Source organism: Kogia breviceps, chromosome 12 (assembly GCF_026419965.1).
Source record: "Kogia breviceps isolate mKogBre1 chromosome 12, mKogBre1 haplotype 1, whole genome shotgun sequence".
Classification (NCBI taxonomy): Eukaryota; Metazoa; Chordata; class Mammalia; order Artiodactyla; family Physeteridae; genus Kogia; species Kogia breviceps.
Genome location: NC_081321.1, coordinates 95,763,877 through 95,791,713, shown reverse-complemented (window position 1 = coordinate 95,791,713; position 27,837 = coordinate 95,763,877). Strand labels below are relative to the sequence as shown.

Here is a 27,837-nt window from a genome sequence, read left to right as displayed (position 1 = left end):
ACATGCTGCAACTAGGACCCGGCGCAGCCAAATAAATGTTAATAAAAAGTCTGTGTGTGGTGTGACACTGTTTCTTGTTCTGTTTTTTTTTTTTTAAGCCAAAAAACAGTAATGAAAGCTGCATTTCCACCAGAAACACAGATCTAGAATATCATAGGATCTGAAAAATCATAGCATACGTAAAGGTTTTAAATGTTTGCTATGATCTAGATGAACTATTTCATTTTTTTAAAAAATGCACGTCTCCAGGAAGATAAGTATTTAGGTATTCTTTGGAACACTGTAATAACAAAAAACTGGAGGCAACCTAAACGTCCAAGATTAATGAATAAGTTGATACACTTATACAGTGGAATACTATACAAGTCAAAATGAATGAGTATAACGAAGAAGAATCAACTTAGTTCGCTGATGTTGAGTGAAAAACAAACAAATTTGTAGAATAATTTATGTACAACGTTAAACAATGTACGTAAATGTTATTACAAGCACAAACAGGGCAGAGTTAACTGTTCTTGAGCACCTACTATGTACCTTAACCCCCAGGGCAACCCTAAGAGCTGGTTACTGATACTCTGTCTTTTCACAGAGTAGGAAACTGAGGCTCGCTGAGGTGCAGCCCTGCCCAGGGACACAGCCGGAGGAAGCCTAGGTCTGGGACCCACTGGCCAGCCCCTTGAGGCCCCTCCCTGCTTGGCCGCTCCAGGGACTCGGGTCTCAGGTCTGGGCCAGGATTCTGAGCAAGAGGCCCTGCAACTTCAGCCGCTGCTCCCGCCATGCCCGCCCCTCCCTCACCTCACAATGCCTCCCATTCAGCCCTGTCCCCGCTGCCAGGTCTGCGGGCTGGGAGGGGGGCTCCCGCTGGCGTCCAGGCAGGGACCGTTGCCAACCTTCCCCTGTGCTGCATTTCCAGGCTGGACTGACCGTGCGATCGGCATGGCGGGGTGAGTCTTCGGGTCCTGTGGTGGCAAGGGGGGGGCGGTTAGAGAAGCTGAGTGGCTACAGGCAAGCCCCTGCCCCTCTCTGGGCCTCTCAGGGGCTGGGGGACAGGGACTCGGGGATGTCCTGGGGCAGAGATTCTCCAAGGGTCTCTCCGAAATGGGTTCCGAGGAAGACGGTGAATGTGCCCGCTCCCAGGAGCTCCCCTGGGCTAGTCCTCCAGGAGCCTGTCTGAGCGCTAGGCAGGCCTGAGGCCTGGACGCTTGTCCTTCAGGGACCTGTCCCCACACCCCACACCCCCCCGACCTGCCCTGAGCCTCAGCCTCACTACAGCTCTACAGGATGCCACCAGCCCCAAGGCCGGGCTGGACCCTGGGACCCCAAGGAAACTGAAAACCGCATGGTGACAGGCAACCCAGTGAGTGGAAACGGGAGGCTCCGGGTGGGAGTCAGCCCGGGGGTCAGGAGGGGCTGCTCAGAGAGCTGAGGACAGAGGGAAAAGCTGGTGAGGCAGCGAGGAGGGAGCTGCTCTGCGTGCTGACGGTGGGGGGGCCCGCGGCGACGCTGAAGGATCTGAGCGGGTACCAGCTGGGGAATCGGGAGTCAGGATTTCCCAGCAAAGGCAGTTAGGAGAGGCTGGAGGGTTTTCGGCCGGGGGTGTCAGGGCCCGTCCGTATCTTGGCAAATTCCCTTGGGTGGTTGGTGCTGAGCGGAAGTTGGGAAGCCAGGAGGGCCACCGTGGCACGGCCCTCCCTGTGGAGAGGCGGGCTGTAGTTGTGAGGTAAAGGCGTCCAGCTGGGTATTGGGTAGACGGGGAGTGGATGGACAGACAGGAAAGCGGACAGACCTTGCCCAAAGCACAGCCCCAAGGCCACACCCGCGGTTCCCCCCATCCCAGGCCAGGCCAGCGGGGCGGCACTAAGACGAAGAGAGGACAACAGAGGATGAAACAGGAGAGAAGTCAGAGCCACCTGCTTGCCTGTCAGAGTGGCTCTGACCGGCCATTACGGCTCCTCAGGGCTTTCGGATCCCACGACACCTGGCCCCCCAAGTCGTGCCTCACAGCCTGGGCCAGCCCTGGGTCCTGCCCTCTGGCTGCCAGGCTGTCTTCCCGACGTGGGCGCCATTACACTACCTGCCACCGCGGTGCCGATGCCACCTCCGTCTGAGGAACGGCCGATTCTCTCTCCACCGCCAACCTCACCCTGGGAGGACCCGGGGGCCTCTGCACAGCCCGGGCACACCTCTGAACTGCATTCGGCAAGGCCTCGCTGAGCCCACTGGGCAGACAAAGGGACTTGCCAGGTCGCCTTTCTGAGCCTGTTTCCTCTGGGGTAAAACAGGGATAACCATGCAATCTCTGCTCTGTGGAGGAGCTGGAGGCTCAGGGTAACGACAGCTTCCCCGGAGCCAAAGGAGGAAGACATCTGAGGGGCTCTGGGACAAGAGCTGGGGCTCAGTGAGTGGACAGTGTGGGACCCTTGCTCCTGTGAACACCCGACCCTTCTTCTCTCCGCCAGGCCCCAGAGTGTCTCCGTGGTGCTGCTGCTTCCTCTGCTGCTGCCACTGGGGCCAACCTGGCATGCAGCTGCCCAGCGCTGCCCACAGACCTGCGTCTGCGACAATTCCAGGCAGCATGTTGCCTGCCGGCACCAGAACCTCACCGAGGTGCCGAATGCCATCCCTGAGGTCAGCAGGGCAAGACGGGGTGGGGAGGACAGCAGGAGGAGCCCGGGCTGGCACCAGTGGATCTGCCATTGCCGGGCTGGGAGGCCTTGGCAAGTCAGTTTTCCTCTCTGAGCCTGTCTTCACAACTGTAAAATGGGAATGATAAAAACCACCAACAGGGAGACAATCTATTTAAAATGCTAGGCAACTGGAACAAGTTAGGTGACCTATATAGGTACAGCATTGAGTTAATTACAGGCCCTGTGGCAGAGAACTGGGGATATACTGGACTAAGGTATGATCTCTGTCCTATGGAGTCAACAGCTAGAGGAAAGGAGTGAAAATAAAGGGGCAGTGACAATTCAACGTGAAAAGTGCTAGAGTAGGGGATACCCAGGCGGCTGGGGAAGAAGGCTTCCAGGAGGAGGTGTCAGGGAGCAGGATGAAGAGAACGAAGGAGACGTGAGGGGGAAGAGAGTGTTCCAGGTGAGGGAACACAGCACGTGCAAAGGCCAGGGTTAGCAAGGGGCACAGGTGGTGGTCCTGGTGCCGCTCAGCCTCCCCTACCTCTCCCTGCTCAGCTGACCCAGCGGCTGGACCTCCAGGGCAACATGCTGAAGCTGATCCCCCCAGCTGCCTTCCGGGACCTTCCTTACCTGACACACCTGGACCTGCGGCACTGCCAGGTGGAGCTGGTGGCCGAGGGTGCCTTCCGAGGCCTGGGCCGCCTGCTCCTCCTCAACCTGGCCTCCAACCGCCTGAACACGCTGCCCCAGGAGGCGCTGGACGGGCTAGGCTCGCTGCGGCGGCTGGAGCTGGAGGGGAACCTGCTGGAGGAGCTGCGGCCGGGGACGTTCGGGTCGCTGGGCGCGCTGGCCACGCTGAACCTGGCCCACAACGCCCTCGTCTACCTGCCCGCCATGGCCTTCCAGGGGCTGGTGCGCACCCGCTGGCTGCAGCTGTCCCACAACGCGCTCAGCGTGCTGGCCCCCGAGGCCCTGGCCGGCCTGCCCGCGCTGCGCCGGCTCAGCCTGCACCACAATGAGCTGCAGTCCCTGCCCGGGGCGACCTTGTCCCAGGCCCGCGGCCTGGCCCGCCTCGAACTGGGCCACAACCCCTTCACCTACACGGGCGAGGAGGACGGGCTGGTGCTGCCCGGCCTGCGGGAGTTGAGGCTGGACCACGGGGCCCTGCAGGCCCTGGACCCCAGGGCCTTTGCCCACTGCCCCCGCCTGCACACCCTGGACCTCCGTGGGAACCAGCTGGATGCCCTGCAGCCGCTGCAGGGCCCGGGGCAGCTGCGCCGGCTGCGGCTGCAGGGGAACCCGCTGCGGTGCGACTGCCGGGCTCGGCCCCTGCTCCAGTGGCTGGCGCGTGCGCGCGTACGCTCGGACGGCGCGTGCGGGGGGCCGCGGCGCCTGCGCGGCGAGGCCCTGGACGCCCTGCGGCCCTCGGACCTGCGCTGCTCCAGAGCCGAGGCGGAGGAGGAAGAGGAGGAAGAGGAGGAGGTGGTGGCCGCGCGGCCCCGTGCCCCTGCCGGCACCTCCCAGGAGAAGGCTGGGGCGGCCGGGCCCTGCCCGCGCGCCTGCGTGTGCGCCCCTGAGTCCCGGCACAGCGGCTGTGAGGGCCGCGGCCTGCAGGTCGTGCCCCGCGGCTTCCCCAACGACACCCAGCTCCTGGACCTGAGGCAGAACCACTTCCCCTTGGTGCCCCGAGAGGCCTTCCCGGGCCTGGGCCAGCTGGTGTCGCTGCACCTGCAGCACTGCGGCATCACGGAACTGGAGGCAGGCGCCCTGGTGGGGCTGGGCAGCCTACTCTACCTCTACCTCTCGGACAACACGCTCTCCAGCCTCAGCGCTGCCTCCCTCGAAGGGGCGCCCTGCCTGGGCTACCTGTACCTGGAGCGCAACCGCTTCCTGCAGGTGCCAGGGGCCGCCCTGCACGCCCTGCCCAGCCTCTTCTCCCTGCACTTGCAGGACAACGCTCTGGACCGCCTGGCACTGGGGGACCTGGCAGGCGTTCGGGCCTTGCGCTGGCTCTACCTGAGTGGGAACCGCATCACCCAAGTGTCCCCCGGGGCACTGGACCCCACTCAGGAGCTGGAGAAGCTGCACCTGGACAGGAACCAGCTGCGAGAGGTGCCCACTGCGGCCCTGGAGGGGCTGCCTGCCCTCCTGGAGCTGCAGCTCTCGGGGAACCCGCTCAGAGCCCTGCGAGATGGGGCCTTCTGGCCCGTGGGCCGCTCACTGCAACACCTTTTCCTGAACAGCAGTGGCCTGGAGCAGGTGGGCACCAGGGGGAACAGGGTGAGGGGAGGCGGCACGAGGGTCTACGCAGCTTTCGTTCACTCAGCAAACACTGCCGCCCCTGCAGTGCCAGGCCCGAGGCCGGGCGTGGGGTCCCTGAGATGAGCCCGACCCTGCGCCTGCCCCAGGGAGCTAGGTGTGGAGGAATGCTGTGCCACACGGAGAGGCTTGGCAGGGAGGGCACTGCCGAGGCCTGGAGGAGAGAGGAACGTGGATCTGTGGGGTTACCTACCGTTGCACACTTTGTGGGCAGAGCTTTGCCGTTATGCGGGGGTCCGGGCAGAGCAGAAAGAACCATGGACCGGGGGTCTGCGTGACTTGCAAAGGGCACGTGCTTTGGCATCAACCTGGCTTTCCACCCCAGCGCTGCCCTTCCTGCCCATATTGGGCTCTCTACTCCCCTTCTGCACGGGGAGCGTGAGGTTCCCTCCCAGGCCTGGGGGTGGGACCCGCCTGGCAGGAGCTCACACCGGGGCCTGGCGCCTTCTTGCAGATTTCTCCCGGGGCCTTCCTGGGCCTGGGGCCCCGGCTCCAGAGCCTACATCTGCAAGAGAATCAGCTGCAGGCCCTGCCCGCCCTGCCCGCTCTCAGCCAGCTTGAGCTCATCGACCTCAGTGGCAACCCCTTCCACTGTGACTGCCACCTGCTCCCACTTCACAGGTAAGCACCCCAACCGAAGCCTCCAGCTGGGGACCCACCAGCGGCTCTCAGCCCAGCCCTGGTGCCATCTGAGCGCCTTCGGCGGGGGGGGGATCCTTCCAGGGCCAGCTGCCCTTCCTGGGGGAGCCAGACACCCACGGGGCCTGGGTGGGCTTCTCTGAGCCCCTGTTCCCTCATCTATAAAGTGGGAATGAAATCTGCCCAGGCCAGTGGGGTGGGGCCTAGTAAACGTGCGTGAGCACTTTACGTCATTGCCTAAGAAAGCAATTCAAATCCACCTCTGTGAGTGACCATCTGCCTTTGAGCCACGTGGCCTCTCTCTGCCGGCTCCGCGGAAAGGGGATGATAGGGATTGCATGCACCTCCTGGTGGCGGTCGTAAGAATTACATTAAATTAGATAGCTTATCTAGATTGCTTTCAACAGCGTCTGGGTCTTCAGTCCTCTGAAACTGTTTATTACTGGCCCCCCGTTACAGGGAGGGGCTTGAAGGTTGAAGTGACTTGCTCGGGGTCACATAATTGGTGAGTGGCCGAGCCCCACTGCCCCCAGATCATTGAGAGCCTCTTCGCTCTCCTCAGGAAAGCTCAGCACGGCAAGCTGCCCCGAACCCCCTTTTCTCCTCAGGTGGCTCACTGGGCTGAACCTGCGTGTGGGGGCCGTCTGTGCCGCCCCTCCCAGTGTCCGCGGCCAGAGGGTGAAGGCTGCAGCTGCTGTCTTTGAAGCCTGCCCGGGCTGGGCTGCCAGGAAGGCCAAGCGGACGCCGGCGCCCAGACCTGGTGCCCGGAGGACCGCCATGAGGGGAAGATGGCAGGGAGCGAACAAGGTTGGCCCGGGGCAGGTGCAGGGAGGCCTCACTGGGTGGGTCAGGTTTTAAAGCCCCTGGGGTAGCAGGGGTCTGACTTGTCTTGGTCCCAACTTCATGAGGTTCTAGATCTGGGCAATGACCCTGTTGCTTCCGTTCAAAAATGTCCATCCCCCTCTCCTTACTTCCGCCACCTCTGGGCTAAGCCCAGAGTGGGTTTGTAAGGAAATGACTGCCCACTGTTTCATCCCACGGGACGGTGGCCTTTCCGATTAAGCTGCAGCGTCCCAGGCCCCTAGATATCCGTGAGAAGAGCCCCACAGTGGCCATTGCTGCCAGATTGCTGTTGATTCAGCCCGTTCCCACCTGATCTTGGGGGCCTCGCTCGTCCCTGGGGCGGGAAGAGCAGGAGTGCAGGTGTGTGGTTGGTGCCACGGGTCGGACTCCATCACCCCCTTGACGTTACGTTTGCTGTCCAGACAAACCCATTCACACTGGAACGCTCAGCTGTAGCAAAATCTCGCAGCCCATCCGAGAAGAGTGGGCAGGACATGGGTACCCCTCCACGTGGCGACCCGTGCTGGGTGGTGAGGGGATGTAGGGGAGGCAGACCTTAGAGAGAAGCCGTGACCAGAACGGGGGGGGGGGTGGCTCTGGGAAGGAAGGGAGAGGGTCCTGCCTGCCTCTGCACCTGCAGCTTGAAGAGCTGGGGCACCTGGGGACCATCAATGGTGTTTGTATTAGTTCCCGAGGGCCGCAGTGCCACAAACTACCACAAGCTGGGTGGCTCAGAACCACAGCAATGTATTGTCTCACTGATGTGGAGGTTAGAAGCCTGGAATCAAAGTGCTGGCGGGGCTGTGCTTCCTCTGAGGCCTCGAGGGGAGGGTCCTTCTGTGCCCTGTCCAGCAGCCTCCGCGGGCCCCAGATGTGCCTTGGCTGTGGCAGCACAACCCCCGTCCCTGACTCCGCCGTCACATGATGTCTTCCCGTGTCTCTCCACGTTGTCTTCCCGCTGGATGTGTCCAAATTCGCCTTTTTTTTTTTTTTTTTTTTTTTTTGCGTTACGCGGGCCTCTCACCGTTGCGGTCTCCCATTGCGGAGCACAGGCTCCGGACGCGCAGGCTCAGCGGCCATGGCTCACGGGCCCAGCCGCTCCGCGGCCTGTGGGATCTTCCCGGACCGGGGCACGAACCCGCGTCCCCTGCATCGGCAGGCGGATTCTCAACCACTGCGCCACCAGGGAGGCCCCCAATTCCCTCTTCTTATGAGGACACGAGTCATTAGATCAGGGCCCACCGTAATGACCTAATTTTGACTGGGTCGCCTCTGTGAAGACCCTATTTTGACCGGGTCGCCTCTGTGAAGACCCTATTTTGGCCGGGCCGCCTCTGTGAAGACCCTATTTTGGCCGGGCCGCCTCTGTGAAGACCCTATTTCGAAATAAGTCCTTATTCTGAGGTGTATCTTCTTCGTGGGGACTTAATTCAACCCAAAACAGTGTTCGTTCTGGAGGTCGGCTGGGAGTGAGTAAGGACCCCTAAAAAGACCCCCGGCTGAAGGTGAGCATTCAGCCTTCGAAGCGAGACCTGGAACCGGAGTCAATGGCGGTGGCCATACTCGGCGAACACTTGGGCGGCACTTTCAGCCGGGAGTTGTGCTGACGACCGGCACGGCGTGGCTGCCGAGCTTGACTCGGGAGCAGCTGCCCCGACGGGTTCACCACCAGCCTCACGGGACCCCCACCCAACCACCCTTTCTGACATGGAGATACGCCACCCAATGGGCTTTTTGTTTTTACTTTGTTGAAAGTGGCAGCTTCCTCCCAGGAATGCCAAGGCATTGAAGAAGGATAAGGGCCCTGAGCCCTGGCAGGGTGTTCTGGGCCTGAGGGCTTGCCTGGCCGAAGGCACCTGGCAGACGAGCCTGGGTTTACTCCCACTGCTGTCGTTTACCAGTTGTCAAGCCACCAGGGTACTGAACTTTCAAGAGTCCTCTCTCTCTTATGTGTAAAATGAAGCCGGCATGTCTTCACAGGATTACTGTGAAGATGAAGCAAGCTGTGGGCGCCTGTAAACTAGTGCCTGGCACAGGAGCCTGTCACAAATGGTAGTCCCCTTGCTTCCCGTCCCCCAAGCAGAGCTGAGGGTCTAGATGAGGTGACAGTAAAGGAGGATGCAGGGGGCTTCCTCCGGTGTCTGCACCTGGGAGCTGCTGCAGGCGGCCAAGCAGTGGGAGAAGGGAGTGGAGTGGTTCTGTTCTTTAGGATGTTTCCCAGCCACCAGGTGGCCCCGCTGCTGTGAGACTTCGAGACCTTTAGTTCCATCCAAGGGCAATTGAGGAACAAGGTCCATTCTGTGCTTTGAGCTATTATGTCCCAGAGGTCAACACTTCCATCTGTGACAAATGAACCTCTAGGTCCCTTTGTCACATACTCGCTGAGGGCACCTCTGTGCCGGGCACGAGGGGCACACAAGACACGGGCTTGGGCTTTCTGGAACCTGTAGCTTTGGGAGGGGAACGGCTGAACCATAAACGAGAATATAGCAATGTTGTTGCTATGAAGACAGGGAGCTCCGGAGATGACAGATGACACGTGTTCTGCACTCTTCATGTGTGAACTCACCCAATTTTCATAACCGACACCGTTGGGTGGCATATCAGAATGCACTCTCGCTCTAAGGAACAGGACGCTGACAAACTGGACTTCAGCAAGAAAGGATTCAATCGTCTCACGCAGGTTAGGTATGGGAGGCCAGTCCCGGGCCGCAACGGCAGCTAATCTCGCCCTCCAGCTCTGCCTGCTGTGCTCGCGGCACCTGTAGGCTTCACTTCTCCATTCAGGAAGAAGCGACCGAAGGCCAGAATGCCGTACCAGTCCCGTTTTCCTAGAAGCTCTTCAGTCAGAACTGGATCCGTTGACGGCAAGGGCACCGGGGATGATGAATGATTCTCAGCTGGGCAGTTTACCCTCAACAAAGGCGGAGCTCAAGTGCACCCATGCCACCTTCCTCCCTGGAGGCCGATGCCACTCAAGTCCGCTGTGTGTGAGGTGGGGGTGGGGTCAGGCATGGCCCCCCCCGTCCTGGGACCTGCCCTGTCCTTGGTCGTCACTGTGCTCCACACCTAGTCATGTTCTGGGGAATTCAGGCTGCAAGAGGCTGCTTTCTGGGCCTGGTTTCTATACCATGTGGGCCTGCAGAGGGCCTTCAGAAAAGGAGAAAGGATCAAGTTCTCTTTGAACTGACAGGAAATCAGCTCCCCTTGGGCTGGGCACCCCATCTCTGGAATGACACCCAACAGCTGGGTCCTGAGCACATCCACGGTCAGCACCCCATCTGGCAAGCACCCGACAGTCCAGGGAGCCAGATACCCTCCTGGCACAGCTGCAGCCCTTAAAGGGGTGACACAGGGACCCACCCTGCCGTGCCGTCTCTACCCAAACATGTAGAAGGAAAGAAAAGGGCTGAGGACAGCACCTGCCTTCACCTTAGGTTCCAGGAAGAGGGTCTCTTGAAGAGAGGATGGATCAGAGGGAGGAGAGTTTCAAAGGAGACTAACTGGGAAAAAAAAGCAGCTGAAATTTGGGCAGATGCTAGATGAACTTCTAGAAGGTACTTTAGAGAGAAGGGGATTAAAAACATGTTACGGAGTTAAGGACACAAACAGTGAGGAAAACGAGCCAGGAAGTGTGTCCCTTCCTCCAGGAGCTCCTCCAGGGCCACCTCAGCCAGCAGGGCTGACCACCCCACTCTGTCGCGACCCTGTGACTTTCTGACAGGGCCAGACCCGTCCCTGGCTAACGGGAATGAAAAGGACAGGTCCTAGCCCCGGTGGGCTCCAGAGTGGATTAAGTTCAATGCTGGTGGCAGCCTCCCTCTCAGGGGACGTGTGTGCTCGTACACACACACACACACACACACACACACACACACACGCTGAACTCACCCCCCAACCAACCAACTTGTCCTCCAGTGTGTGGCCCCTCCCCCCTGGCAGTTGAGGGACATGGTGGGTGTGGATGGAGGCTGGTGAGGAAGAGCTTCGGAACTCCAGCTGGAGAGGGAGCTGCTTACAGGCGAGCCTGCGGGTCTCAGCAGCCCTAGTCAGGCCAGCGTTGCCCGGGAGGGGGCAGAGGCGACAGGGCGGGTCCGGGAGACCCCGGGTGCTCGTTCGCTGCCCGGCGCCCACAGCGCCCGGCGGCATTCACGCGGAAAGGCTCAGTCTCCAGAGGGAAGTGGGGTGGAGGAGTGGAGGGGTGGCGGCAGTCGAGGCGCCCTGGGCTGGCTGCCGGCTGGGCGGGCAGCGAGGAAGTGTCAGTCGTCTGTCTCCTGTTTGATGTTCTCGATGGGAACGGGCAGCTCTGGACTCGGGGCCTTGTCAGGCGTGGCCACGTCGAGATGCTCTTCCTTTACACGCACGGTAATGACTGAGGAGGAAGGAAGGTGGGGGGCAGGGAGAAGACAGTGTGCATGTAACTCCGGGAAGGGCGCGGGCTCAGGATCTGGGGAAGAAATCAGACTTCATACGGACGGGCCCTCAGGACACGGCAAGGGGAGCCCCTTCCCCGTCTGCGGGGCAGGCAGCACAGAAGGCCTAGGGTCCCGTCACCCCGGCCGGGCAGGCTGCCCACCTTGCCAAGCACACGAGCTGGGGCCGGAGGTGGAGAGGGCCATGCGAGACGCTCGGCTCCACTCAGAGCTGGGGGTGGGTGTCTGGGAAGCCCTCCAGGCCCAGTGGTCTGAGAAGGGTTGCCTGGTGCCCAGAAACCTCCCTTCCAACTTGACTCTACTCTTCTGTGCCCAGGTGGGGAAGGAGGGGGTCGGCCTCTGAGCACCGGAGCCACCCCCAACCTCGACCCCGCGTGGGAGGCTCTTACTCTCATCAGGAACGGGCTCCGACGAGATCTTCTCTGCCGCCTGCAGGCCGTCCTCCAGCAGGGGCTTCTTGGACCCCTGTCTGAGGGGCCGGGTCTTGGTTGGTGGTATTCTTTTTCCTTTGAATAAACACAGAATTAAATCCGGGATGGGGATGCATCCACGTGGCGCACGAAGGCTGGGTCCTGCCCAGTGCTCAGGCAGCGCGGCAGAGGGGAAAGTGGCAGTTTGGGAGGACAGAGGCCCCAACTCTGACCTCAGCCCTCAGGGCCGTGTGCCTGAGGCTCACAGGCTCCCCCCACTCGCCGCCATGGCTGCTAAGCTTCCCTTTTCTGACCCTTGCCGCCTTCAGTCTGAAGTGTGATTCCCAGCCCTACGCTTTGAACGGCACAGGGTCCTGCCGCTTGGTCGCCTCCACACCCTCACAGCATCTTGATCCTGCCTGGGGACCACACTGTTTCCTCTTTGTTCCCTTCGCGACATCCTCTCCTCTGCGTGATGCCTCGTCAGGAAGCCCAGCTCACCGCACTGGCCCGCAGCTCAGCTTGGGGCCTGTCTGTGGGGAGGGATCCCCAAGCTCAGTGGCCGCCCTTCCCCCCGCTCCCTGGGGGTCACGAGGGAACAACGACAGCCTCGGGGAGCAGCTTCCACCCGTTTCCTTTCGTACCTTTTACTTTCAAACATGGCCTCTGCACACAGCCTCCCTCCACCCCAAGCACAGTCTCTGGTCTCTTTTCCTCGGTATCCTGACCACTGCCAGAGACGGGTGACTTACGCTCCAGGCCCCTGAAGCCACAGGGTGGTGGACGGGCCCGTGGGGAAAGGGGTGAAGGAGAGGGCGGGACCGTGACGAGCGCGACTTAGGTGGCGACGCCCCACCTCCGCCCCCAGGGACACAGGCTCAGCTGATCCCAGGGAGCCTTAGAGCGTCACTTACTTTTCTTCCCAAACTGTTTCTTCTTCTTCTTTGTGGCCTCTTTGGCTTTCAGAGGCGTGGTGGGCTCTGTTGTTGAAAGTACGGACAAGAGGTGAGGAGAGGGTTCTGAGAGGACACAGGCTGTAGGCACAGCCCAAGATGCCTGTCCGCCCCCCACTGGCCGGCCTCCCTGACACAGGGGACGGACGCCCCCAGCAGCAAAGCCAGAGCTGGGCGGTGAGGACGGGAGGGGCTGCGGAGAGGGACGGGGTGACAGCTGTCCCTTCTTCCCACCCTCATCACCAGGGCTCTCGGGGGGACCCAGGGAATTTACCTGGGTGCACAAGGGCACGAGCATAGGACAGAGTGGGCAAAGGTCAAGGAAGGAGCTCTGCAGGCCAGAGGGAGAGGGAGACAGAGAAGTCAGGACAGGGAGACGAGGGCCACTCTTTTCTTAGAAGCGGTCCAGGAGATTCTCGATCTCATGCCAAAGAGCGAGGTGGGTGTGGGGCAGGGCCCGGCTGGCAGGAAGGAGCAAGGAAAGGAAAGCCGAGAGCCCCTTAGGGCTGCGCGAGCCCGACCTGTGGCCACGGGCGGCTGGAGCTGGTAGCCGGTGAGCTCGCACCAGCCGACGGGGTAGATGTCCGGGGACTCACAGTCCACCCACTGGTCGTACTCGCTGTCCCAGCCGTCGAAGTGGATGCTGAGGAGACGATGCACCACCCGCTTCACGGTGGCCACACAGATGAGCCGGGGCTCCATGAGGTCCACGGCCTCCAGCTTCATGCCCACCTTGAAACCATGGTTGGGGCAGTCCTGGGAGGGGGAACAAAGGCATTGAGCAAGCCAGCCAGGGCCCTGGCCCAGCAGGGCAGACCTGGGGGAGGGAGCAGGGCTGAGCGTGCCTGTGGGGGGAGGTTCCTCTGACCAGTGATCCCACTGCATTTTGTTCCCAGGCACTGGCCCTTCTGGGAAAGGGACTGGCCGAACTGTTCAGCCGAGCGCCCGCGGCAGGGCTGGGGACCTCTCCCCCGAAGTGGCGGCGGGGGCTCGAGGAAAGAGAAGGGGTTGGAACTGCCGCCGCTAGCAGTGGGCAGGGCTGCTCTTCTCACCATGTTAAAGAGTCTGGATGGAGCCGCTTTCGCCTTGGTCTTCTCCAAGTAGGTCTCCCAGTTGAAAGTGTGAGCCTCATACCCTGCAGGAGTGGAAAGTGTAGATGAGGAGGGGGGAAGAGAAGCGGGAGGGAGTCCTGGAAGGTCTCCCAGCGCCAAAGGGGCGCCTGCAGCTCGGTCAGGACCCCCCCGGAGTCTCCCCAGCAGCCTTCTTCCCTCCTCCCCAGGCTGGTACCCGCTCTAGGACCATGGTCCTGTTGCACAAGTTGTTCACTGACCAAAGGGACAAGTGGGAGCTCTGCTCACCGAGCCACACACCGGCCACGGGCCCGAGTGAGCCCAGAGTAAGGGCTAGTGGTGACCCTGGGTAGCTCTGTCACCTCTCCAATCCACTCACAGACTTCAAACTCCAGGGGTCTGGCTTGGCCAGGAATTTGGGCCAGTGGCCTCACCCTGCTCCTTCCAACTGTAAGGCTCGTCTTGCCTTTTGGGGGTGTGAGCTCAATGTCGTTCTTCTGGCAGAAGGAGGCTGGGAAGATGGCGTGGGAAGAGGCGTGGTAACAGAACCAGTCTGAGCCATCTGTGGAGGGCCCCCCGTCCACACAGATCATCAGGTAGCCATCCAGGAGGACCTAGCAGGTGGAGGGGAGGAGGGCAGACAGAACATGGAATCCTGAACTGCACCCCCATCCCAGGGTGAGGTGATACGACGGGGATGCAAGGGGCATGGAGCCAACCAGAGCTGGTTCTCAGCCTTCCCCGAGCTGCTTCAGAGCACTCAGCACTGGTGTAACCCACACTCGTGAGATCATTTAGCCTCCTCACTAGATAGCAAATGCTGTGCCAGCACGAACTGCATCTGTCTTCTTGTCAGTGTGTTCTCAGTGAACACATGGGCCCAGCCTGGAGATCTGCCGGATGGATAAATCAGCATAACCCCCCGGAGGGCCAAAGGGTGGCTGTTTGCTCTTCAGGCTGCAGCAGTAACAGAGGTTTGCAGTGAAGTCAGCCCGGCGACGGCTTGGCTAGGTCAGCACTCAAAGGACATGGCATGTGGCAGCAGGAAGGCCTATACCTGACCCAGGACAGACTCAGGCCAGGTGTTCAGTAAGCACCTGTCCAACGCACCTCTGACCCTGACACGAAAGCAGGTAGCCCAGGAGCAGCCAGAACTGGGAAGCTCTGCCACTTCCACGCCCGCAAAAAGCCATACTGGAGGCTGGAGGGCTCCCCCGGGCTCACCTTGCAGATGGTTGCCACGCAGATGTTGCCCAGATTCAGGGGGTCAATGGCTTCCAGTTTCATCCCCTCCTCAAACCAACCGCCTTCCGTGTAGACGGCTCGAACCTTAAAGGAACGGGGCACTTGGGGAACCTCCAGGCTGGCCCCGGGGAAGGTGGGAAAGCAGGCCTCATCTGCCACCGGCCTGGGAATGAAGCGGGGAGGGAAAGGGGCATCGCAGGGAAGCGCTGGGGTCCGCAGGCCTAGAGCGGGCCCGTGGCCAAGGGGACAGAGCCCGAGGGCTGTGCCTCACCTTCTTGAACAGGTAGGGGACAGCGTCGCAGTAGATCTTCCGGAAAGTGGGGTGATGGGCCATGTCGCTGCGCCTCTCTTTTAGGGAAACGGCAGCGGGAGGGAGGGAGAAAAGGAAGCTGAAGCTGCTAACAGGGCCACCTCCACGCCTCCCCCAGAAACGTGCCCCTAGACCAGAAGCTCTCTGTGGGAACTATTCAGCCCTCAGGACCCAGACTCTCCCCACATCACATGGAAGGGATGTGGCCGGTAGCCTCTAGTTTCAAACCAATTTTTAGCACTTCAACCTGAGTATCCTCGGTCAAGGCACTCAACCTCTCGGGATACTTGGTCAAGTCCTGCCATCCGCAGGGCAGAGATGATGGCCTCTACTGTGCAGCATGGTTGTGGGGTGTAGAGATGTGCCCCCCAGGCCCACGCTGGCCAGGGACTTCTGCTAACCTGACAGCTTGATGCCATGGCCAACACGCCTTGACCACCCCACTGGGTGGATCAGGGGGCTCCACATGTGGCACCAGAAGTCATCATCGCTGTCACCATCCTCGTAGAGGAGCCGTAGGCGACCCCCGATGACCGTGTCCACCACGGCCATGCGGGTCCGAGACACCTGGGACTTGTCCACCACCTCCAGCCGCATGCCCTGCCGAAAGGGGTACTTCATGCTCTCCACCATCTGCAATGACATCAGAACACAGGCCTGCTGGGGTCATGTGGACCCTCCCACCCACCTTCCTGTTCTGTCCCTTAAGAGTAACCAGAGGATGGGGAAGGTGGAGTGGAAGCTCCGCAAACACTGCGTCAGGAAGCAGGTAGATGAGCCTCCTGTCCCGCCGGGTTCAACCCTGGCTCCCACGTCCCTAGGATGATACTGATGATATGATTTTTACAACATGTGCACCAAAATGCCAGCAAGTCGTTATGATGGGAATTACAGATCGCTTTTCAGACTAAGGAAACAGGTGCCCCGGAGAGGTCACGTGACTTACCCAGTCACACGGGCTCGTCAGTGCCGGGGCTGGGCCGCAAATCTGGCTCTGGTGCGCAGCTTTGTGCTCTTTCAGGGATCCGCACTCTGATCACAAAGGTACCCCACTCCCCTCTACCTTCTGGCCCCTACTGATGGCACACACAAGCCTTGTGTTTAGGGAACTGAGTGCCCCTTGCCTCGATACATTTAATTTCAGCTCCAGCCCCTCTGGGCTGCAGCTCTGAACGGCTCTCATAGCACCTCAGTAGTGATGCCTGCCCCTCTGACGCAGCAAAGGACAGTGACCAAGATGTCCACAAGCTGCTCTAGAGCCCTGGTGGCAGGGCCTGGGTGAGGAGACAGGAGATTCTTTGTCTGCTGTGACTGGTGCTGTCCTGCCAAGGGTAGAGGATGGTTATGTAAGCTCTGTAGGGCTTTTCCAGCACCAGGGCACTGCAGGCTCAGGGAGAAGCATCCCAGTCTCCACGTGATGGGGGCTGAGCAGTGCTCTTCCAAATCCCACCAGGAGGGGGAGCTGCTCAAGGGTCACAAAGCAGCCACCAGGACACAGATCCTTCACCCTCAGCTCAAGGGCTGGAATATACCAGGCCCATTTAGCAGAGGGAGAGACATAGGGCGAGGCCTGGGCTGGGGTCCCTCTGGGCCGCCTCCCCACCGCTGGCCTTTCCTGACAAGCTCCTTTCCTTTGTGCCCACCGGTGCAGCCCATGACCCAACAATGCTTTATTGCCCTCATTTGTTTAAGGTCACACACCGGAACTCAAGGTCTATAAAGGCAGAAACTAGGTTTGAGTCATTTCTATTGTACATTCTCAGCTCCAAGCACAGAACTAGGCACGGAGGTAGTGTTCAGTTGATGTTTTTTCTTGACAACGTACAGTACACACACACACCCCTCACCTGACCTTGGCTGATCTTGGCTGATGGGCATTCAGTCAAACTAGGCACGGAGGTAGTGTTCAGTTGATGTTTTTTCTCTACACACACACACACACACACACACACACACACACACGGAGGTAGTGTTCAGTTGATGTTTTTTCTCTACACACACACACACACACACACACGGAGGTAGTGTTCAATTGATGTTTTTTCTCCACACACACACACACACACACACACACACACACACACACACACACACACACACACACACACACACACCGACCTTGGCTGATGGGCATTCAGTCGAAGCACTTACCATACTGCAGGACTGGATTACCATGCAGGGATTGGATTTGGGCTCCCTCCACAGACCCAACCCTCCTATCCTCTCCACCCGCCGATCTTCAGAGGCAGCTGCTGTTGTACGCGTGCCCTGCTGCAGGGACCGGGCACGTGACAGCTAGCGTGTGCTTGCTGGCTGTTCACGCAGAGCCCTGCTCTGCCACCCAGAATCAAGCTCTTTTTCATTTAAGCAGAGATGAGGCCACCTTGACGCTCCTGGTGGCCTGCACACAGCCATTTGCCTCATCCTAACTCATCTTCAGTCACCAACCCTGTCCACTGTGCAAGGTACTATGGGAAATATAGGAGAAAAAGCTTGCAGTTTTGTGGAAAAGACTATGACAATTAACAAAATATAGAGAGATGAATAGCAAATGAGTACTATCCAGTATGTTCATATAAGGGAAAAATTGTTTTTGAGGTGCTTGGAACCATTACTCATTGAAGACCAGCTAAGGGCCACAGCTCCAATGTTCTCACCAGGCATCCGGGGCCTTGGGTGAGACGGCCCCAACTACCCTCCCATCTGATTTTCCACTGCTGGCTTCCATGACCGCCCACATCCTACCCATCAAGGTAGAATTCAAATGCCGTCTTCTCCACAAAGCCTACCTCAATACCTGCTCGTCCTGAGGCCACAAGACCAGTTCAACCACACGTCACGGTGGTACCTGCCCTGCATCCCCTTGGCTCGCTGCTGTGATGCTTACCCAGGCAACATGAGAATACCACGTGTGGGCATCCGGGTCAGGGGCCCCAGAGACCCTAGACGCGGCCCAGGCACCTATGTAAGCAAGCCGCACAACAGCAGGCCTGGCATACAAAGGGGGAAGAGACGAAGTCTTCACTGCATATCCTTGTGATCCCTTTGCATTTTTACCACGTGTATGATTTTTTATGTTAAAGAACTAAATAATTTTTAAAAATTAAAATGGGCTTCCCTGGTGGCACAGTGGTTGAGAGTCCGCCTGCCGATGCAGGGGACACGGGTTCGTGCCCCGGTCCGGGAGGATCCCACATGCCGCGGAGCGGCTGGGCCCGTGAGCCGTGGCCGCTGGGCCTGCGCATCCGGAGCCTGTGCTCTGCGTCGGGAGAGGCTGCCAACAGTGAGAGGCCCGCGTACCACAAAAAAAAAAAAAAAAAAAATTAAAATGAAATGCCACACAGATGATTTTGAGGCACATCTCTGGTTCAAAATCAAGGCTATTTTATAATTTTTCATGGGTGTGACTTCATTTCCTCTGCCAGACTGGACAGTCTCAGATGGCAGGGTCCACATTCTCCATATTTCCAGTGCCTTGTATACAACAAGTACTTAATAAAATCTATTGAATGAACACTCCTGAAAACACTATGAGCAAAGGTAAGGATCTAGAAGAAGAAATGGCAGACAAAGCAACATGATCGATGTGGTTGGATCAGAGTCTGAGCAGGGAGGAGGCTATTAGGCTGAGAAGGCAGACGACACCCACCATCCATCCTTAGGAAATCTGGAGCCGCTAAGATTGCTAAGCAAGGGAGTCTTAGAACAAATACTCCAGTGAATACCACAGAGGACAGATCCAACGGGAGAGGGGCAGGAAGGAGATCAGTTAGGAGACCCACAGCGCTCACTGCCAGACCTTGATATGGAAATCCACGGGAAGCGTCCTGGAGCCCACCAACCGTTTCATGAGGTAGCCCTTCCAATCGGTGAACTTGGCATGGATGGCTGCAAGAGACAGGGCAGAACCCCGAGTACAGAGTGACAACACTGCCACTGATGGAGCAGCACAGGGGCCTAAATAACTCATCTCTGCCTTTTCAGGCCAGCAATCGCCATCTTATAAAACCGGACTCCCCCAACTTGGACCTGCCACGGGGCCTCTGGGACAAGGCAGCACAGGAAGCAAGGAGGCAGGTGGGCCCTGTTCTGGTCTAACTGCTCCCAAGGGCCCCACAGGAACCAGGACAGGGAATGTTCTCATCAACTCACTCCGCGGGGGCACCAGGATCTTGCTGTTGATGGCACACCAGCCGATGGGGTGGACATCCACAGTCCCCAGGTTGCACCAGAAGTCATGGCTGGCATCATTTTCAAAGCCTTCATACCGGAGCAGCACCCGGTACCCTGAGAAGGAGGAGGGAGAGGTGTGCTCTTAGGCCTTCGCTCTTCTCCAGCCTAAACAGGACTTTTGCTGCCTATATCAAGAACTCCTTCCACAACAGCCAGAGTAAAAACAAACCCATGCCACGTACTCGGAAAGCAGTACAGCACAGTAGGGAGAATAATTTTCTATAGCCTGATCAACCCTGGAATGAACTTAAAAAAATGGGAGTTTCCAAACTCGCCAAGCTCTGTGGTCCCCTCTAAGGTAGGCAGGAGAAAAGAACAGCAAGGAGGGAGGCAGAAAGAAACTCCAGCAGGCGTGTTTTTGTGTTTGTTTTATGAGGCCGATTTCTGCTCCACCACTGCCTGTCCCTCTGGAGATGCCCCCGCCGGGCCCGACCCTGCGCCAGCCGCAGGCGCACCCACCTGCCGCCTGGATGACCGAGGCGATCCAGTACACGCGGCTGGGGAGCACAGCGTCGCTGTTGAGCACCTCCACCTTCATCCCCTTCATCACGTCCTCCCACTGGTCATAGAGTGGGACCTGTAAGGGGGACAGAGGAGAGCGGCCGGCTGAGGGGCCTCGCGAGAGTCTGCGTCCTTCCTCCTTCGCCCCTCGGCGCTGCCCCTCACTGCCTGTGTGTGGAAGGCCAGGCCGGGGGCCAGGGATGAAGAGACGGGCAAGATGTGGGGGTGGGGCTGGGCAGAGACCCAGAGTCAGAGGGTCCTGGGTGCTAAGCTGTACAGGGCCGCTCCTGACTGTTAGCCTCTCGGGCACACCATGGCTGTGCCCGCCTGCCTGACATCACGACGCCTAGCAGTTTCTCACCCTCACCACGCGCCAGGCGCCATTCTCGGCACAAACAGCACCTCTTTCAGTCGTCACTCCACCTGGGCCGTTAGGACCACGACCCCTGGTCTCGCAGCTGTCGCCAGGCTGGCTCTCACAGAGCTGGCTGCCCACCCACTGCTCTGGCACGTCCTTTCTGCACCTTTCCTCCTCCTGTTAACATGCCCCCGACAGCACTGGACTGCTTGGGGCTGCCTCCCCGGTATCTAATCCTTACTTTGCTGCCAGTGGCACCCTGGTTCTCCTTTGGGGAGATTCTCCTTTGTTCCTTCTCAGCCCTGGTTGCAGCCAATCAGTGCCTCCCATTCCACCTCCCTGGCCGGAGGGACTGGGTTCATCACAGAACCCCGAAACAGTTACACTGCTCAGGCACGTTCAGGTGGGCTTTGCGCAGGGCATATCGAGGCAGATATGTTAGTGCAAGTATGATGCAACTCCCCGCAATGAAATGCCTGAACTGCTAGAGAATTCAGGAAACAAAGAGCTCCCCCCACTGGGAAAGACGTGCACCTTCACTAGCAACCAGACAGGAGAGGAGGAGTTAAGCTGCACCGAGTGCCAACCCTTCCCTGATCAGCGCCCTCCCCAGAGTTCAGTAGCAGCTCAGAAATTAGAGGCTAGGAAGTGGGTTTAAAGAGGCCTCCTCCTGGGTTTCCTGGGTTTAGGAAATTGGCTTGAAAGACAAGAGAGCTCCCTCGGTTTCCCTGTGCGCCTGCAGGAGACCACCGATCAGGCCTGCCTGCTAAGTTCTTCGGCTCCAAGCCCAGCCCTCCAGGCGTCAGCCTTTGCTGTTCCTCAGTGACAGGGAGTTGGGGAGCCTTTAGCAGAAGGGGTTCCAGGAGGCAGCCACATTGGCCTCCCGGGAACCAAGGGGCCCAGGGCAGTTCGCAGCGCCAAGCTTTCAATGAGAAAGCACTAAAAATGGGAGAAAAGGAGAAAGAGATTCTCAAAGTTTGCTTTTGGATATCACAGCACAAAGTGCCATTATGTGAATAAGCGAAGTGGGGAACCTCAGAGGGGCTAGAAGCTCTCATTGAGGGTCCGTGGGAGGACTTTCTGAAAAAGCAGTGGACAGAAAGGTAAGCCGGAGGGAGCGGCAAAGCTGGGCTTCGAGCACTCAGACCTCACCCTGTTCTCTCCCGGTGCCGACGTTGCGAGGCAGGTGGGTGAGCCGGCGGCAGCGCTCAGGACCCCCGCCCTCCCTCCCCTCATCCCCAGGGCACTCACGTGTTTAAAGCAGCTGACAGGAGCAGCCTTGTAACTGTGATCCTTCAGGAACTTCCCCCAGTCGAAACCCAAGACCAGCGCTGCGGGGCAAAGAGGGAGAGGGTTAATGGGTCGAAGCTGGGAGCTCTGGCAGCAGCCATTCCAGGACCCCGGGCCTGAGGGGCGGGGGCAGCAGGTCCCTTCCCCACCCCATACCTGCCCCAGCAGCGGCCATCAGGACGGCGGAGGGCCTTATCCAAAGGTTGCCAGACCCTCAGGAGTAAACACTCACAGGGAAATGTCTGGCCTTCCTTCCCCAGAGAGAGACGGAAATTCAAAGACCCTTGGGCTTAAATTCCTCAGACCGCCCCCAACCTCTCATTGGCCACAGCCAATCTAAATGGGTGGGAGGTGCACACACCTAGGCGCCTCCAACCCTTGAGCCTGGGAGCTCAATATCGGTCAGAAACTCAGACCATCTAGCGCAGCCGCTTCATGGCTACATTTGCTCAGAAATAGCTACACGAGCTCAGAAAGAGAGAAAGGTTCCTCCCTTATCCCGTCACCCTTCTTCAAACAAGATCTGGGTCTCCACTGCCCCAGGGAAACAGAAGCCAGAGAGCTAAAGGCAATGCAAAAAAAAAGAAGCTAATCCTCCGCTTTTAAATGATCAAGAGTAGGGGTCCTGGCAGTTTAAGAGTGGTTGAGGGATCTTCTGCGGTCATTTCACAATTACCAGGTGAGGAAGATACAATCCAAAGCAAGCCTGGGCCGGCACTTTCTAGCTGGCCACCTTCTCCAATCCTCGCTCCTTGGGAGGCCCCCCCAGTCCTGGCACCGCGCCCGGCCCGCTTCCCGAGCGCCGGCCCCTGCAGCCTTACCGTCCTGCCCTGTTGGCGTCCCATCTGCCAGTTGTCCTGTCCCTTGGGAATGGAGGAAGGCTCCAATTTTGGCAGACCAGGCAGCTTTGTGCAGGACTTTGGCCTTCTTGGTAGGTGGTTTTCCCTGGAGGGAGGAGAGAGCGTGTAGCCTAAAGGCTAAGAACAAGGCTCCGGATTTGGACAGATTTAAATCAGGCCTCAGTCCAGTTAACCTCTCTGGGACTTCAGTTTCTTCATTTGTAAATCAAGATGATAACAATGATAATGCTTAGCTCAGAGGGGAGTTGCAAGGGTGGGGGTTGCTGTATTGTGCCCACACTCAGTAAGCATTTAGCTATTGTTCAACTGGAGAGGGGCGGGGCATTGGCAGAGCCACACGCAGGGAGGGGCACATTTTCTATCTTTTAAGCCCCGCTTCTGCCAGGAACCTCTTCTTGGTGTCGTCAACTCTCAGCCATCTCCTTCCTTTGGTGCTCCTACAAATTTATGGCAGAGAATGGGCTTCAAAGGGCTCGTGAACTGAACCATGGACTCTCTCTAGAACATACGTGAATGTTCTAGAGAGTCCAAAGCTTATCGGGTGCTCAAAGGCATCCCCCCCAAAGGGAAAGGCCATTGATTTGGTCTGTAATTTGTAACTTAAGTACTGATCAGAATGGCCCAGAGAATTTACTAAAGAGATCAGTGAAATAGAAATGTGGGTTGAGGGAGTTCCCTGGCAGTCTAGTGGTTAGGATTTGGTGCTTTCACTGGTTTAATCTCTGGTTGGGGAACTGAGATCTTGCAGGCTGTGAGGCGTGGCCAAAATAGTTTTTTTTAATTTGGGTTTAAATTCCACACAGACAAGGGGTCAAAGCCTGGCTCTTCAATTTTATTTGTGTACCTCTGAGTAAGTTAGTAAAAATTTTTGAGGCCTTAAAATCGGAATCTTTAAAACATTCATTTTTTAGGGATCACTGGTTGGACTGAGAGTGCCAAGCCCATAGCAAGTATCCCCAAACTACAGTTATAAACAATACCATTATTGGCTCACTGAGAAGGACTTTTCTATGCCTTGACTAAAATCTGCAAAATGAGGGAAATAATAGTAACTATCTCACAAAGTGAGAGATAGAGTGTACGGGGCACTAAGCAGAAGAGCTGGCGCTGCGGCCCGCAATAAACATCAGGATGCACAGGACAATCACGTGGGGAGCTCGTTAAAGGCCCTGTGTCCAGGCTACACTCGGCCCCAGTTAAATCAGAATCTTTGGGAGGAAGACCCAAGCATCACCATTTCTTAAGGTTTGCAGGTGACCCCAACGTGCAGTCAAGTTTGAGAACCGGTGCTGTGAAAACACAAGGCCAGCCTGCTGATGGCTCCTGTCTCAGCGCCCAGGGCCCCAGGAAGGGTCTTCCAAGTGATGGCCTCTCACCTGTAATCTAGCCAAGATACTGGCTTTCTTGGAGTTGGAGGAGTAGCTCCTAGAACAGGAGACGCTGCAGAATCTCTTGGTCTTGGAGAAGAAGGCTTCCCTCGTACCCACGATACCACACATCTCACAGACAGCTGGGAAGAGAACTTAGCACGTGACTCCCTTGATCGTCACCCCAAATCAAACAAAATGATGGGCCCTTCAAAACCTGGGGCCCTGCATTAATCAGGTGAGTCCCAGGCCCCCTAAGGCTGACAGAACTGGAATAGGAGGAGGAGGTTTTGGTGGGTACACCTGAAGCTCCTTAGCACCCCTTGGCTATATGTGTCAATGGTGGGGCTAAGGAAAATCCATGAGGATGACTGGGGAAACAGGTGAGTGTTGGAAAGTCTGCAAAGAGGAAAATGAGAAGAAAAAATGTACCCGTATCATTTAACTTCCGTGGGCCTATTTTTTTCTCATCTGTAAAGAGACTGAACTAGATCAATGTTTCATCCCTGATATCACATCAGTCAGAGGAGCATTTGAAAATGCCCAAGCCTGATTCTCATTAACTGGTCTGTGGTGGGACACAGGCATCTGTGGGTCGTTAAAAGCTCCCCAGGTGATTCTAATGTGTAGCCAGGCGCTAGCACCCCTGCACTGGATGGGCTCTAATAGTTCATTCCAGTTCTAAAGTTCTAAGATTCTAAGAGAAAGGTTGGAAGAAGATAGAAGGGAGAAAGGTAAAAGAAAGGGGAGAAAGGAAGAGAAGACAGGATGAATGGAAAGGAAACAAGTGGCAAAGAGTATTAGATTCTCCTCTTGTAAAGAGTAAAGGGACCAGAGGACAGAAATGTTATCACAGACCATCTAGCCTCCCCATTTTCACAGGCAGTCCCCACACTGGAGGCCCTGACACAGGGGTCCAGGAGCTGTGTAAGCATCACATCTCTGAAGCCAACTGGCTTCCAGATGATTCATAGGGATTGTCATCGGCCTACCCTTACCCTAACCCTCTAACCCGGAGGTCACTCTATTCTGTATTTTCCCCCCTCTCACTTCCAACCCACAAGCTATTTCTTGTCCCTTCCCAGATAGTAACCAGGTCACTTTAGGTGTCCTATATTCTCCATATCTAGAGAACAGGACAAAGGCAAAAGCAGCACCATGTTAATGACTGGCATCTATCATGTGCTGAATAAATATTAATTATAAGAAAGAATGAAATCACAATTTGAAATCAGACTGCAGCAGAGGACATGACCCCTGGGGGTACTTGGGGTGCCTCTGCTGTCTCCCAGGGCCTTAGACATCGGATCCCTTGGACATCAGATCAAAGAGCCCTTCACACCTGGACAGCTCTGCCCACCTGGCCTATCCCCCTCTTCCTCCACAGCCTCTGAAACCTCCCCCTCTCCAGGGGACACTTTGAAGGCACCTGGCTCAGAACCACTGCCATCCAAGGAGCGGGGGGTCCCAGGGCTAAGCAAATGCAAGGGGGAGGTGGGCAGCTCCCCCGCTTCCCGATCCTCATTTTCTGCTTCACTTGACTCCTCGAGATAGGAGCTGCTCTCACTGCCTGCACTGCTGTTATAACTCCGGAAACTGTCGTAGCCACCAAAGAGCTCCAAATCATCATCTTCCTCTTCCTCCTCCATTGGCTGTGAAGTCTCCTAGTGACACAAAAGCAGGCAGAAGGAATTATGGATGGCTTAGTGTATGGGAAAGGAAGCTGCAGATCTGCTATCAACTCCATTTCCAGTTCTTGGTCAAGTCAACACTTTTGGGCCAAGTGGCAGGCAGAATCAAATACCCCTTTTGCAAACACCAGGATCATTACTCTTGTTTATACATTTCTCAACTGCAAATCAAAAGAATACCTTAGGGGCTTCCCTGGCGCAGTGGTTAAGAATCCGCCTGCCAAGGAAGGGGACACGTGTTTGAACCCTAGTCCAGGAAGATCCCACATGCCGCAGAGCAACTAAGCCCGTGCACCACAACTGAGCCTGCACTCTAGAGCCTGCAAGCCACAACTACTGAACCCATGTGCCACAACTACTGAAGCCCGTGCGCCTAGAACCTGTGCTCTGCAACAAGAGAAGCCACCACAATGAGAAGCCCCCGCTCGCTGCAACTAGAGACAGCCAGTGCTCAGCAGTGAAGACCCAATGAAGCCAAAAATTAAAAAAAAAAAAATACCTTAGCAAGACAGAAAACATGTACTAGGAATTCACTAAGGTCCCTCTGTGGATTTATAAGTGATTACACTTTACCATAATTCAAACAGAATATAGTGATGTGAAAATATCCTAAGCAAAGTGCCTCATGAAGACTTTCTGGGGAAGATGTATTTTAGAAACTTATTCTTCCCCCTTCAGCATATGTACACCAAAGTAATTTCAACTCAAAAACAACTTAAGTCAGACAAAAGTTAATTTGGGGCCCAGATTGCCCTAAAGAGAATTTCGGAGGCCAATGACACACTAGCTATAGCACTGTGGTATATACAATAGCTTTGGACTCAGCTCTGATCCTAGCTGTGGGTCCTTGGGCAGGTCATTTAACCTCGCTGGGTCTCAATTTTCTCATCTATAAAACAAGAAAAATATTTGGCTCCAGGATGTGGAATGTAAGTGAGATACTGTATATGAATCTATCTGGCATGTTGTAGAAAAGGTGTGAAGAATTTGGGCTCTAGGCCAGGGCTCCAATACCATCCCTACTGCTTACTAGCTACTACCATCCCTACCGTCGGACCTGCAGCAGGTCAATCTCAATGCCTCAATTTCCGCACCTGTAAATGAGGACAATTCCACCTATTTCATAGGCTTTTGGGGAGAAGTAAGGGTTAATACGGGCAAGGCACTCAGAACAGTGACTTGCACACAGCATGTGCTCAATAACTGTTGGTGATTATTACTGGTTAAAAGCATGGGCTCTCAAACCAGGTAAGCCTGAGTTTGAATTCAGGATCTTCCACTTATTACCTGTGTGATTTTGTGCAAGATATATAACCTTACTGCTCCTGGTTTCTCCATCAGTACAATGGAGATAATAACAAGCCCTTTTTAGAGGACTGCTGTGAATGCTGATATGACATGCAAAGCCTAGTTCCATTTCCAGCAGTTACTGACAGCTCTGAAACCGTGAGCTGTCATTCTTACTCTCCACTGTATAATTATTTTCCTTTACCCTTATAGAGTTTTTGAGCGATTCCACTTTATATTTACAACTACACATGCAAATATGCTAGAAAGGAAATTCAAATATAAGGTGACCAGAAGCCAAATGATTAAAGGATGCGTGGGTTACAGGTGGTGGTAGAGTGGAAAAAGCAAACCTGGTAGAGTTTTGGAACTTGACGGACTTAGGCCTATCTCCTAAACTTTACAGTCCTGTGACCCTCCTCGGGAGTCGCACCACCCCTCCAGGCCTCAGCTACCTGAACCACAAAAACGAGGCACTGGGCTGCTGAGTATATTGGGAGATAATGCACGTGAACGCTCCGGACACGGAGGGTTTATTAAACTTTAATCATCCCTTACTTCCCACCAGGATGTGACAGGCCTCATCAGCCCTAAAGAACACCACCACGAGACAAGGAGGAGGAGGAAGATTCAGGAGCTCTCAGATTCTGAACCCAATTCCCCTTCCCCAGGCCAGGGAAGCTGTTCCTTCCTCAACTACTCGGCCCCAGCAGAACCCGAGCAAAAAGCAACGCCAATCGCCTCGGGCCCTGCTCAGCCTAACTATCTGTTTATCCATCCTTCCACCCTCCACCCTCCTGGCGTCGCTCAAAGGCCTAAAGAAGGGCCCACCGAACGGGGCTCTCGGGGTTCCCTTTCCCAATCACGAGAAGTCCTCTCCCTCTCACCTCGACGCCCCGGGGCTTCTCCATGAGACCTAATACAGTTTCTTCAACCGTCACCAGGTGCGGGAAGCCATATTGGCCTCGGCGCTCTCCCCGAGCGCACTCATTGGCCGCCTCCCAGAGCCGCGGACCAATCACGCTGCAGGAAAGAGGTAAAGCCTGTTCGGCGCTCCCCTGTGCCCCTCCTCCCCGGGAGAGGGGGAAGCCGCGGACCTTATGGGACTTGTAGTTCCCCCTTGAGTGCGCTTGGAGCGGCGGGGGGGTGGGGGGGGGCGTTGCTAGAGCGACGTGAAAATTCGCCGGGCCCTAGAGCTGCGGCGGCTCGCGCGGACTGTCTCGTTTCTCCACGCCAACCTCTTGCTATCACTCCAACTCCAAACAGTTATTGAATACCTAAGATAGGTACTGTCCAGGCGCTAGGAATAACCTCACACTCTCCCTGATCAGAAATTTAAGGTGCTCTAGGGCGGGGATACTAGCAGAGAGACTCTTTTCCGGTTCAGGCAGAAAC

General features: G+C 56.9%; 2 protein-coding genes across 11 annotated transcripts; one reads left to right on the top strand and one right to left on the bottom strand.

The window, feature by feature from the left end:
* Positions 1-785: 785 nt before the first annotated feature.
* CHADL (chondroadherin like) lies at positions 786-6,562 on the top strand. The gene is made up of 5 exons (XM_059081050.2): positions 786-944; positions 2,460-2,628; positions 3,189-4,892; positions 5,407-5,573; positions 6,200-6,562. Exons 1-5 carry the CDS (start codon positions 802-804, stop codon positions 6,447-6,449), a joined length of 2,433 nt encoding a protein of 810 aa, XP_058937033.1. The 5' UTR covers positions 786-801; the 3' UTR covers positions 6,450-6,562.
* L3MBTL2 (L3MBTL histone methyl-lysine binding protein 2) lies at positions 6,009-27,461 on the bottom strand. 10 transcript variants are annotated; one of them, XR_010835949.1, is made up of 18 exons: positions 27,330-27,461; positions 24,894-25,128; positions 23,474-23,607; positions 22,059-22,182; positions 21,199-21,278; positions 19,548-19,665; positions 19,008-19,142; positions 18,655-18,743; positions 15,257-15,488; positions 14,817-14,893; positions 14,525-14,629; positions 13,767-13,914; positions 13,283-13,365; positions 12,752-12,986; positions 12,192-12,257; positions 11,257-11,373; positions 7,779-10,806; positions 6,009-7,717 (listed from the first exon to the last, which is right to left on the bottom strand). XR_010835949.1 is itself a non-coding variant. In XM_067010274.1 (18 exons), exons 1-17 carry the CDS (start codon positions 27,351-27,353, stop codon positions 11,262-11,264), a joined length of 1,959 nt encoding a protein of 652 aa, XP_066866375.1. In that variant the 5' UTR covers positions 27,354-27,434; the 3' UTR covers positions 6,009-10,806; positions 11,257-11,261. The 10 variants fall into 10 exon arrangements, 8 of the variants coding, with proteins under 8 accessions (XP_066866375.1, XP_066866374.1, XP_058937115.1 ...); XR_010835948.1 differs by having other exon boundaries at positions 6,009-7,704; positions 7,767-10,881; positions 13,680-13,914; positions 27,330-27,434; XM_067010274.1 differs by adding an exon at positions 12,505-12,561 and having other exon boundaries at positions 6,009-10,806; positions 12,847-12,986; positions 27,330-27,434.
* Between the last annotated feature and the right edge of the window lie 376 nt (positions 27,462-27,837).